The 11779-nt window shown below is 41.3% G+C and overlaps 2 protein-coding genes across 4 annotated transcripts; one reads left to right on the forward strand and one right to left on the reverse strand.

Annotated features, from left to right (window-relative positions):
* The first annotated feature begins 787 nt into the window (after window positions 1–787).
* sync (syncoilin, intermediate filament protein) lies at window positions 788–4540 on the forward strand. Of its 3 annotated transcripts, XM_042012122.1 has the most exons (7): window positions 797–915; window positions 1108–1173; window positions 1908–3358; window positions 3446–3660; window positions 3790–3997; window positions 4075–4199; window positions 4269–4540. In XM_042012122.1, the coding sequence occupies exons 3-7, from the start codon at window positions 1955–1957 to the stop codon at window positions 4315–4317; spliced, it is 2001 nt and encodes a 666-aa protein (XP_041868056.1). In that variant the 5' UTR covers window positions 797–915; window positions 1108–1173; window positions 1908–1954; the 3' UTR covers window positions 4318–4540. The 3 variants fall into 3 exon arrangements, with proteins under 3 accessions (XP_041868055.1, XP_041868056.1, XP_041868058.1); XM_042012121.1 differs by lacking the exon at window positions 1108–1173 and having other exon boundaries at window positions 788–915; XM_042012124.1 differs by lacking the exon at window positions 1108–1173 and having other exon boundaries at window positions 797–869.
* Window positions 4541–5017: 477 nt separating this feature from the next.
* rbbp4 (retinoblastoma binding protein 4) lies at window positions 5018–11451 on the reverse strand. Its single transcript, XM_042012126.1, has 12 exons — window positions 11226–11451; window positions 10698–10848; window positions 10440–10585; window positions 10147–10320; window positions 9916–10031; window positions 6893–7053; window positions 6655–6781; window positions 6486–6563; window positions 6328–6404; window positions 6130–6187; window positions 5936–6046; window positions 5018–5422 (listed from the first exon to the last, which is right to left on the reverse strand). The coding sequence occupies exons 1-12, from the start codon at window positions 11239–11241 to the stop codon at window positions 5360–5362; spliced, it is 1278 nt and encodes a 425-aa protein (XP_041868060.1). The 5' UTR covers window positions 11242–11451; the 3' UTR covers window positions 5018–5359.
* Window positions 11452–11779: the final 328 nt, after the last annotated feature.

Genomic DNA, 11779 nt, shown 5'->3' on the forward strand with positions numbered 1-11779 from the left:
CACATTTTTAGGCTAAAATAAATAAAACAAATTAGAAATCTTTACAGATCAAGAAACAAGTTGCAACTAGATCAACTGTCGACATATTTTTCAACATCTTGATCATCACTTTCACTATCACCTCATCTTCACTCATCTCTTCTTTCTCATTTCTGCGCCCTCATCTCTTTGTGCTATTTCCAGGCCTCTCGTTCTCAGGCTCAAATGGAGAACCACCTGTCCACCCAATTGTTGGGGGTCAGAAGTTTAGGGGAAAACCAACCCTCCCATGAGAAGTATGGCCACAAAAGTACAGACTAGCTATTTAAAGACTTCTCAATAACGGAGAAGCAGCGGTGTAATCCTGCAGTGACGTTCTTTAATCACAAACCCACAACAAACACATGGACACACCTCAGCAACCACAACAGATGCTACTGGCTGTTACTCCTCTGGTCTCACTGGTGTCACAGATGGAAAGATGAAGAGATGCCAACCTGTGTTTGACGGTTTATCATTTTACACAGCAGTTTAACTAGAAAGGGTGTTTTATCTTCAAATGAGGCAGCTGACTCAAAGTTAGTGTCAAAATTTTGAAGCAAACACTTAAAGATGGTTAACTCTTAAAGATCAACTTCAGTAAATCCTTGACCTCTCTCGGGGAATCAGCCTACCGTTGCTCCGCTCGCTGTTTATTAATAAACCTAAACATTTCTGAGGTAGTCATGGTTGCACATAGCAGCACAGTGACTGAAAGAGAGGAGGTTGGTTCTGTTTTTACGCCCCCACAAACACCCCACTCTCTTTCCTTTCTTAGTTCAATTGCACAGACTTCTCCCGCTCATTCCCTGCTGCTCTCTTTGCTTCGTTGATTGTTCAGCACATTCATGGTCAGTATTCAGTTGCAGAACAGAGGAAACTTGGATATTCTGAGAGGTAAGTATAGTCTTAACTAATGTTGACTCATGGTGGTTTGTTTTTACTGATAATTATCAAATTTAAGTCATAATTCAGACAAATAATGTACAGCCTATAGCTGAAAATACACATTAGATTAAGCCTATAGATAAAGGACTTTGCTCATCTTTAAGAAGAAAAGTTGAGGTTTAGATTTTTCTTTTAATGTAGGTCAGCTCTTCCTCTGGGTGGTGAAGCTGAGCAGGAATGCTGCCTGCTGCCAACGCTTGTCCTGCAGTAAGACAGCTGGTCACTGTCATGTCCTCCCCAGAGCTTTGTTGGGTCATGCAAACAAGCTGGCTTCTAAGATCTGGATACACTCAACAGTCTGTCTATAATCTGATTTGAATTTGCACAAATACAAGAGCTGCATCTTGCATTAACAGAATGTGTAAAAATCTGTCTGCTGACACCATAGGGTTGGTTTGATCAACTTATAATGGGCAACTTTTGAGCTGTTTATAAGACTATAATTACAGCTACATTATTCACCAGAGAGGACTGTAAATGTCCATCCATCCGCAGGCACGGTAACATGTTATGATAATAGTCTTGCTAATGTAGTCTGTGCAATACAACTTGCTGGGGCTTCATAGAAAAGCTGATAGTATTAAGTTTATATTAGTCAAGTTACTGTGTTTATGTGAATGCATGAGCAGGCTTGTCTGAGGCATGCCTGGATATTGCCAGGCTGAGTGCATGGCATGGCATCTAGCCTGAGGGGACAGCTGTCATCATGGCCCCCTGAGAAGCTGCTCTGCTCCACATACTCTACATGCTCCACATGTGCTAATAGCATCACACACTGTAGCTTGCAAACTGGCCAAAATATTAACCAAACACCTAAATTAACATGTCATCAGTGCCAACCAGCTTTAGCATTTGTGGCGTGCAACATGATGCCAACATTTGCATATCTACCAGCAAGGCTAATATATCCATCTAATCTTTTTTTTTTTTTCCCCCCAAAGGAATGATGATTTAGAGTTTTCAGGATCGAAACTATTAGTCTAAACCAATGGATTACTTGGATGACGACATTTCATCAACTGGGTTTGAGCCACTCTTCATCAAAGAGGAGGAACGAGATCCAGACAGAACCATGGTGGAACAAAGAGAAGGCCACGAAAACCCATCAGGATTAACCGGAACACAGCTCAAACAGTCAGCTTTAATAAAACCGTGTCTACAGGAGATGGATGAGTTACTGAGGAGCTGTGAAGAGCTCACAGGGATTTCCTTTGGCTCTCAGTACTCGACAACCTACGCTGAGGCGAATCTAAGTGAGTCAAGTTATGGAGAGACACGAGCGTCTCCCCATGACTATCTGTCCACTAGCTACATCGACACGCATGTGGATGGAGCTGATGCAGAAGAAGAGAAGAAATTGGGAACCATCATTAACAGGTATGGAGTTCCTCGGCAGACAGAGATGCCTCTCACCTCAGCAGGTAACAAACTGAGTGAAAATATGGTGGAGTATGAGGGCCAGCTGTTGGGAATGCTAGCTATGCTTGAGAACTGTATGGAAGAGGCCGGCATGGACTTTGAGCCGAAGGACTGGGTGGGAAATTCAGGCCAAGAATACATAAACATCAGGAAGAATAGCCATCATTATCAGCCTCTCGAGTTGGAGACCCAGCCAATGCAGGCTAAATCCTTTAAATCATCCGGGGACAACATGAGAATGACAGCAGGTTCTGCAACAAATGGAAGCCAGCCAAGTCTTTTGTCTGGCTGGGAGAAATCGGTCAGCTTCCCAGTGGAGAGACCAGAGACGCAAGGTCATTTAAAAAGAGATCAAGGAGTTCATGACACACAAATGAGCTTTCCAGGGCAACAGATATATGCAGATAATACCAAACAAGATCCAATATACTGTGAGGGGATAAAAGCAAGATGTATGTTTCATGAAGGTACAGATCACGGAGAAGTCACTGAAGTAGGACATGAATTCAAGATGGAAGCCATAGATCTAGGATCTGGCATGAATGAGTTAAAGGCTTTGGGGTCTAAGATGGAGGACTGTCTGGTGGGGGTGCAGCAGTTAGAAAAGAAGAGGAAGGAGCTGCTGGTGGAGGTGCTGCAGCTAAGGGGAAATAAAGAAAGAGAGGAGGCAGATGGGGCAAAGGAAGAAGAGGCAGAGGAAGTGATTGACAACAAAGTGGTAGAGCTGATGAAAGTTATCAAGAGGGAAGAGGAAGGAAGAAGGGAGGAGAGAAAGAGGGAGATACACAGCCTCAAAGAGGAGAGGGCAGAGGAGGAGAGGAAGATGTGGAAGATAAACTTGGAGAGACAAGGGCTGCAGGAGGAGCTCAGGAAGCAAAGGAGGCGGCTGTTTGCAGCGGCTCGGGACTGTGCCCACAGTCAGGCAGCCCTGAACAACCAGCGGCGGGAGGTGGAGCTGCTCAAGAGAGAAAAGGTTAGACCCCTCTCACAAACAATAAAAAAAATCTGCATGTTTCTAAGCAAACCTCCACATAGATGTTTCCTTTCCCTCATTTTCCAGGAACAGCTGAACTCCCTGTTGAATCAGCTGACAGAGGAGAGCTACAAGCTCAGGTCGACCCAGCAGCAGCAGCTTTCAGAGCTACAAGCAAAGCTGCACGCCCAGAGCTCCAGTCAGACCTCCAACTCTCAGGGGGAGCTGACCGAGTGCAGGAGGAGTTCCTGCGGTGATGTCCAGCAGTATCTGGAGGGTGGGCTGAAAGCACTGGAGGACAGGTGCAATCACTTAATTACTATTTCTGCTTTTCTAATACACTACAGTTGCTTCTTCCTTTTCATGGTCGTATGCCATAAAAGTGATGTTTTGACCATAAACTACAATGACTGAGTAGTTTGCTCCTCCAGGTTTGAGCCCATTTTATCGGCACTGCTGAAGAGGAGAGAGGCGACAGCTGGCGCATTGGTGAAAGCAAAAGAGGAGGCCCAAGCACTGAAGGCCCAGCTGACACCTCTGAGGGAGGAAACCCAAAAGCTGCAACTGCAGAGGGCTTGTTTGGAGGAGAAACTCAAACTCCTTCACATACAGAGATGCGAGGATGTGGGACGGTATAAGGTACTAATCAAAATGCGACTGAGGCATTCAGAGCAGCTTTGAAACCATGTCACAGGGAAGTCATGCCTGTCTTACAGGAAGCAGTGTATTGTCTGGAGGAGAGCGGCAGGGAGCTGAAGACCGAGTTAGAGATTCAAAAGAGAAAAACCAAAGAGATGGAGGAGTTGAGAGACAGCCTTGCCATGCAACTCCTGCTTCACAGGTAATTTGTCTTAGCTGTAATTTCCCTTTGAGTTTTAACCGCAGTAATTAGAGCTGGTTTCCCCCACAGGGCTGCCATTAAGGACCAAAAGGAGCACGACCCCGAAGACAAAACATAGATTCACTTCCCTTCTTGACAGCGTTTTCTGATTTAAAGATTTTGCTTTGTTCTTTTTTTATAGTCTTTTATAGTCAACTCCAAAGATTCAGTGAATGCACTTTACGTATGAGGCAACACAAGACAAATGCTTGTTTTCAAATTGTCTGTAAAGATTACGTTTATCTGCAGCATGTCGAAAGGTTTCTGTTATGAATAAAGGCCTTGTGTTTCTTGTAGACTGAGTGTGACTGATGAGTTAACGTCTGTCTCTTAAGAGCAGAGAGGCTGTTTTGTACTTATAAGGGCAACATGTCTGCAGGACGAAACAGTGGGAACCAGAGCAGTAAAGTGAAAGAGCATGAGACATTACAATAGACAAGGTTTCTGTTGCATGATGTAGCTTCACACACACACACAAAAAAAAACTGCAGGATTCACTAATTCTACCATAAATACTAACAGGGAAATATTCATCATATACGACTAATTAATGACATTATTCACAATAAATTCCCTAATCAGTTGATAAATACAGATGGACTAGACTGAAGATCAACAAATAAAATATTTTTGGTACCAAATGTCAAACAATCCATCACCAGAGGCAATAACTCCACAATTATGCTATTATTTTAATACTTCTTATAAGTGCAAAAATAATAAGCTATCTGAAGATTATCATCAATGTTAGAGTTGGTGTGTGTGATATGACTACAATCTTTAGTTTTAGAAAACAGTTTTAATTTTTTTTTAACATAAAAGCATCGTGTAAAACAGTTCAACGTACAAAGAATAGCAAAACTAATTTCGAAAATATCTTAAGTGCACTGTAAAAAACATGGATTAGATTAATGGACAATAAGGCAGTCGCTTCATGAAAGGAAGACAAGACAGAATCCAAAGGGAACCGGAGCAATGCACGATTACTCTTTCAAGTATTTACAGTTAGCAGCTTACACTGCCCCACGGATCGAGTTTGGTAAAGATGGAGCAAGAAGCTACGAGGAACTACGGGGATGTCTGTGTGATGAGGTTGTGTACAAATGCAAAGCTTGCAGGTGTTACGCTGTAGCTTCAGGGTCTGCTGTGCCCTCAGGATCTTCGTCATTGTAGATATTCTCAGCCTGAAAAAGGAGAATCAGTGTATCAGACTGGAAAATAATCAAACAGTTATGTTTTTAAAGACAATCAGGCTTTAAAAGAGCCAAATTTGACTCCTCCACTAATTCTTAGATGGCTGCAGGCTTTCCTGACATTTATAACAGTAGTCTTGTGTAAAGTAAAAACAATACTGAAAAATACAGAACACACACACACATATGGATAACACATTATTTTTCTGTCTCATCCATGTTCTCAGTTCCTTCACATCCTACATTGTCATGACTGAGATTTTCTTTGCTGAAATGTCCGTAATCTACCTTCACATGACTTTCCCTGCAAATGTGAATTTTTCTGCAAATGTTCTGTACTGTTTGCTCTGACACGCGTTATTTTTATTGCAGAAATATAAGCAGCATCACCTGCTTCAGCATGATGCTAAATAATGTGTAATATCCTGTAATGTGCAAGTGTAAAAAAACATATGAATCAGAAATGATTTATCTTCAGACTCTTAGTGGTTATAGGTGCCTCACCATTTGCCAGACTTGCATTATGTTATCTTCAGACACGGAGCAGATGACCCAGGGCTCGTTTGGGTTCCAGGAGAAGTCTGAAATCTTGGCCGTGTGGCCTCCATGAATAAACTAATCGAAAAAAGAAGAGTAAAATTTGAGTTCTATGTCTATAAAAGACGTTATCAATGATCGCAGGGTTAACCAAGACCTACCAGTAACTCAGGGGGGCCGTCTTCTGCATCCTCTGGTGACTGCTCCTCTCCAATTTTGCTACCAAAGCAGAGGAAAAAAGCAAATGTAAAAAAGAAGAATAACTTTATGCCACACGGCTTTCAAGGAGCCAGAAATATATGTAAGTTTTGTTCAAGATGACACCCTCCTACGAAGGTAAAATGATAAGTTATGAATACCTGAGGTCCCAGACATTGAGGCGACGGTCTGTTCCACTAGATGCCAAAATGGTTTCGTTATGGGGTGACCACTGAACCTAAAACAGCCGGTCAGGAAATTTAAGTCAACTCATTTGTTTTTAACACAGATTTAAACATGTTGATAACATATATGGTACCTGGAAGATCTCATCCTTGTGTGACTCAAAGGAGTGCAGCTTCAGTTTCAGGTTCCTCAAGTCCCAAAGAGCCACGGTCTGAGAGTGGGGACAAAGATATCACACACTGAACTATACGCAGGAGTAACACCCATGCTGTCACTTAGGATGTGATGGAATACAGAATTACCTTGTCTGCTGAGCCAGTGGCAAGGATGAACTCGCTGTACGGGTTAAATGACAAACAGTTGACCTCTGCTATGTGGGCATCGACCGCGTGGCTGGGTTTGGAGGTGTTGTTGGAACGAGTATCCCAACTAAAAGCAAAGAGAAGCAGGATGGTGGTCATTTTGTGTCATTTGAAACACACACGTTTAAAGGTGAACTTCCTGTGCCCATTACGTGTAACTTGTTACTGAGATTCTCACATCATAAGGTGTTGGTCGTCAGCTACAGATCCAAAGAGTGACTCATGAAGCAGGTGCCAGGAAACATCTTCCACCACCGCAGTGTGACCAGTGAAGATGGTCTTTGCGTCGACTATCTTGCCCTCCTTCGGCGCAGCGCTGATGTCCCACAGGCAGATTGTCTAGTGATAAGAGACAAGAAATATCATTAATATTTCAGATCTAATCTTTGAAAACGCATGTTCATGAAATGCATCATGTAATAATATAATCCTCAGCATGTAGTTATGTGAAAACACGCCTTTCAGTTCTATGTGAAAAATTACAGAGGAAAAAAATCTGCTCCTAACCAAACAAACAAAAATACACTTTAATTAAAACAAGCCAAAATGCAGAAGCAGTGTGTGAAAAAAACTAAGCACACCCCTTGTTTTAATAGCTTGTTGGACCACTTCAGCAGATCTCACTGTAAGTTAACCTTTTCTGTGTGTTTGGTCTTATTCTTCTTAACAATGTTGTTTCAGTACATTGAAGTTTGCATTTATTAGTTTATTAGCTCTCTTAAGGTCAACGTTTCAGCCAGGATGAGATCTGGAGTTTGACTGGACCATTTTTTTTTCTGTCCGCTACCGACGCCAATACCTGGGGTTTAAGAATCTGCCGATACCAAGTACCAATCCGATACCGCCGTTATTTTATTAAGAGGTCTATAAATTCTATTTCATTCTTCAGCTTCACGCGACAGTGACATGGATCTGATTGACATGGGACTGATTCATTTTTGCTATTGCTTGCACGACCCCGAACCGCTAGTTTCCTCCTCCTCAGCGGAACGATAAACAAGAGCAACAAGAAAGACATTGCTAGCAACAGAAAAACCGATCAGCTGATCACCGACAGCCGAGGAGGGAGGAGAAACAGAAGCGGAGGAGAAGGTATTAGTATATATTAGTACATAACTGTGGGAAAAGTTTTTTTTTTTTAAATGAAGGCGTGCAGGTGTTAAACCCTCTCACTGGGAAAAGTGTGGGGAAGCGGGAGCGTTAATTCTGTTTAACAAAATAACGCAATTTATTACACACAGTGTTTATCGCCGTTTACTCGTTTTTGACAGCCTTAATATTTTTTTATAATTCATGTTTTATTAACACATGGAAACCATGACTGCCATGAACTCATTAAATTATTGAGTAAATAACTCAGATCAAAGAATTTCCATTAAAAACTCTTAAAATTGGACTTATAATGAATGTTTTCCACAAAGGGTCTGTTGATCCAGTAAATTCTAAAAAATAAATTCTAAAACGTCTGTTATTATGACAGCTTTATTCTGAAAATTCCTCGTTTATTTTTTTTTTTTTTTTTAAGCATTTGCCAGTGTTTTTATTGCTGTTTTATTAACAAATTGCTATTAACAAATTGTCCAGAACTCGAGGGCTCATCTTCTGACAGGGAGAAAACGGTGCTGCTTCGCTTCACGGGCTTCCTGCACAGCACAGGATCCAGTTCATGATATTATTACTTGTTTTTAAGTCTTAATAGTAGAGAACCGCCTTATTTATCAGCTTTTAATCGTTCAAAGTCCTGTCAGAGCATTGAGATCAACTAACCAGCTGCTCTTAAAAGTTCCTAGAAGCAGGTTAAGAGGCAGAGGTGACCGAGCTTTTTTTTCCCAGACTGTGGAACAATCTGCCTTTTAACATTAGATCCGCACAGAGCGTTAAGCATTTTAAATCATTAATAAATACACACCTCTTCTCACCGGCTTTTCCTCCAGCGTGAGCATTCTAATTGAGTCTTTACTGTATTTCTGTTCTTATGTGTTTTATGTTATTTTAATTTAACTTTTATTTATTCATGCATTTTGAGATATATTGGTTTATTTTTTTTAATGATGGCTTAGGCATTTTATCTACTTTGCTTGTACACCACTTTGGTCAACTGAGGCTGTTTTTAAAGATGCTTTTTAAATAAATTTGACTTGACTTGCTGCGGTTCGTTGCCCTTTCATGTGATGACGACCCAAATGCTTTATAAAGCCACTGGTGTTAAATCTGGCAGCATTTGTGCTGTGTCTGGAAACTTCAGTTCTGCCTGTTAGGAGCCAACGGGAGTTTCCAATGAATAATGACACAATATTAGTAACATACTGCTAATCCTAAATGTCAGAACAACAGTGACCCAAGTGCCGCCGCTTTACCACCTACCAACTCAAAACAATGGTCACACAAGATTGCAAGCAAGTGTGTGGTTGTGTTGGGCAGGAAACAAAAAAATTATGACTCAGTTTCCATGGTATCGGATAGTGTTTAGACAGCATTACTCGCTGGCGCCGATACCCTTACTTTTGGCAGGATCGGCGAGTATTTCTGATGCAGGTATCAGTATCGGTCCAAATCTAATTACTACTCTGGTGTAGACTTTCTGCTGTGTTTAGGGTCGTTGTACTGTTGCAAAAACCTCATTTGAGCTAAGCTTTAGCTGTCAGAATAAAGAATAAAACTTTAGATTACTAAAAATATTCACAGTTCATACTTGACTCAATGACAGCAATGTGTCCATATCCCTTGCCTGTTAAATAAAGACAAATCACCACTCCTCTACCATTGTGATTGACAGTTCGTATAAGGTGATAGTGCTGATACGCTGCGTTTAATTTACGGATCAACATGACCAAACATCTCCACTTTAGTCTCATCTGTTCAAAGGATGTTGTTCCACAAGTCTTGTAGTTTTTTCAAACGCAACAGTGCAAACCTAAGCTGTGCTGCCATCTGCTTTTAAAAGAAATAATCTTACTCGCTGTAAAATAATGAACCCCAAAATGTTTGAAAACTGCCTTGTAACCCTTCCCAGACTGAAGGACTGCAGCAGTTGCTTCTCTAAAATCATTGCTCATCTCATCCCCTCTTGGCATTGTGTTAACACACACCTGAAAACTCCAGACCAGCAAACTTCACCAAAACTGCTACTTTTTCACACGACTGTAGGGAAAAACAAACTGGTGTTAATTCTAAAACAATCAAACTTTCCTTTTTTCTTACATGGTCATCTGATGCACTGAGGAGAGATCCAGAGAGATTTGCATTCCAGGACAGACCATAACCTTCTTTTTGATGGCCTCTAAGACGCAGGTCAGGGCGACATTCTCCCACAACATCTGGACAACAGAACAAATTCTATGTTAATTTTCTATTCTATATATATGCCCTAATCAGCCCACTTTATTTTAATTTATCTTTAGCAAGCTCTAGTAGCAGCAGTGCGTTTTGTACCTGGCTTTGAGGGATGCTTGGTGTAGTCAAACACCAGCACATCTGAGGTGGGGGTCTTAGTGGCAATGATGCAAGGGTTCTGTGGCATGTAGCGAGCACGGTTCACCTCTCCTTCATGGTTGATCTTGATTTCTATCTCAATCTTGCCACTCACAGAGCCAAAGCCTCCAAACTCTTAATGAAGATATGTTTACATTATACACTTACAACATAAAGCATGATTATTCACAATTTTACATTGAAATTAAATAGTAACATGCACATTAATGACACAGCAAGCAGAAAGCTCCAACCTCCTTTTTCACTGTCATATTGTGAGGCATCAAACTGGGCATCATCATTGGGCAGCTGTACACTTGCAATAATTAGGTGGTTCTGCTCATCAGACGTGTGTGTGCCCAACACCAGTCGGTGTACACTGTAATCCTTCCCTTCTGGTCTGATAAAAATGTAAATAAAATTACATATTAATATGAATATTGCTGATTTAAAGGTTGCATGGTGACAAACAAATGAGAACTACTATTGGGCCATAGAGTAAAAGTGCTTACCTGGAAACATCGGGAAGCCACTGAGCAGTGAGGCTGGGCCACTCTAAGGCATGGGTCATAACCAGGTCATACAGAAAGGGGGTGTTTTTCTTCCAGATCTTATACTCTTCGTTGATAACCCTCTCTTCCACTGTATCATCATATGAGCCAGCTAGAGTGGACACAGTAATGACAGATCTGCTTATGACTTAAATGAATCAACAATATATTAGTTTACGACTCTCCGAAAACTTGCAATTTCCTTAATGCCCTAATGATGATAAGGGTATTAAGGCCTTACCAATTGGATTAAGTTATTAATATAAAAATTGCATTAACACGCACTTAAAAAGTCGTGCTGCGCCCTCGCTTGTAACTACGTGTTTAGAAAATTATACCAAGTATTAGAAAATTAAAACCACAACAAATGGCATATTACCTCTGTCATCGTTTACTTAGCTGCTAACGCAGCTAACTTGGTAGCTATCTGACACATGCTAGACAACATCGTTCGTCTCATTTGTGTGGATTTAAGAAAAAATGCGTTACCCTCTTTGTCTGCCATTGCAAGTATCTTCAGTGGTTGACAGAAAACATTCACTCAAGGTTTAATTAGATAAACAAATAGCAAAGAGCCTTGACCCAGGTCGTCCTCTGATAAACAGTTGTAGTCCCAATGTAGTTCAGCCAGTGTGAGCAATGCTAAGCTAATAAGTAGCTAACAGAGGAACCATACGAGACGGGAATGTATTCGCGCGCTCACTACAAGCGAAAGGGCGTCTTTCCACCAATCAGAGTACAACAGCTACCTCGCGTGACTGGGTCCGCTCCTTTTCTGTAAGCCCACAAATGACCAGGGGAGAAAAGGAGACGAGCGACGGCGGAGGAGTTTGCCGCTTAAATGGAGGGGGAAAGCGTTTACCAGTGGAAAGAGGCAAAGGAAGCATGGACCTTTAATAATAATAATAATAATAATAATAATAACAACAACAATAAAGTACATTTTGCCCACATTTTATGCTGTTGTCTGCACAGTGTAACAGCGTAGATTGGAAGTCTGTAAAAAATAAGGACATTGTAGTAAAAAGGAGTTGGATATGGAT

This window comes from Melanotaenia boesemani, chromosome 17 (genome assembly GCF_017639745.1).
Source record: "Melanotaenia boesemani isolate fMelBoe1 chromosome 17, fMelBoe1.pri, whole genome shotgun sequence".
NCBI lineage: Eukaryota > Metazoa > Chordata > Actinopteri > Atheriniformes > Melanotaeniidae > Melanotaenia > Melanotaenia boesemani.

Excerpts from the sequence above, each read along its gene's own strand:
- sync (XM_042012121.1), top strand. The coding sequence starts at position 1,955 with ATGGATTACTTGGATGACGACATTTCATCAACTGGGTTTGAGCCACTC. Across the intron at positions 3,998-4,074 it reads AGGATGTGGGACGGTATAAG|GAAGCAGTGTATTGTCTGGA; the intron begins GTACTAATCAAA and ends CCTGTCTTACAG. Across the intron at positions 4,200-4,268 it reads ATGCAACTCCTGCTTCACAG|GGCTGCCATTAAGGACCAAA; the intron begins GTAATTTGTCTT and ends TTTCCCCCACAG.
- rbbp4 (XM_042012126.1), bottom strand. Across the intron at positions 10,321-10,439 it reads ATATGACAGTGAAAAAGGAG|AGTTTGGAGGCTTTGGCTCT; the intron begins GTTGGAGCTTTC and ends ATCTTCATTAAG. Across the intron at positions 7,054-9,915 it reads TCAGTGCATCAGATGACCAT|ACAATCTGCCTGTGGGACAT; the intron begins GTAAGAAAAAAG and ends TCTTATCACTAG.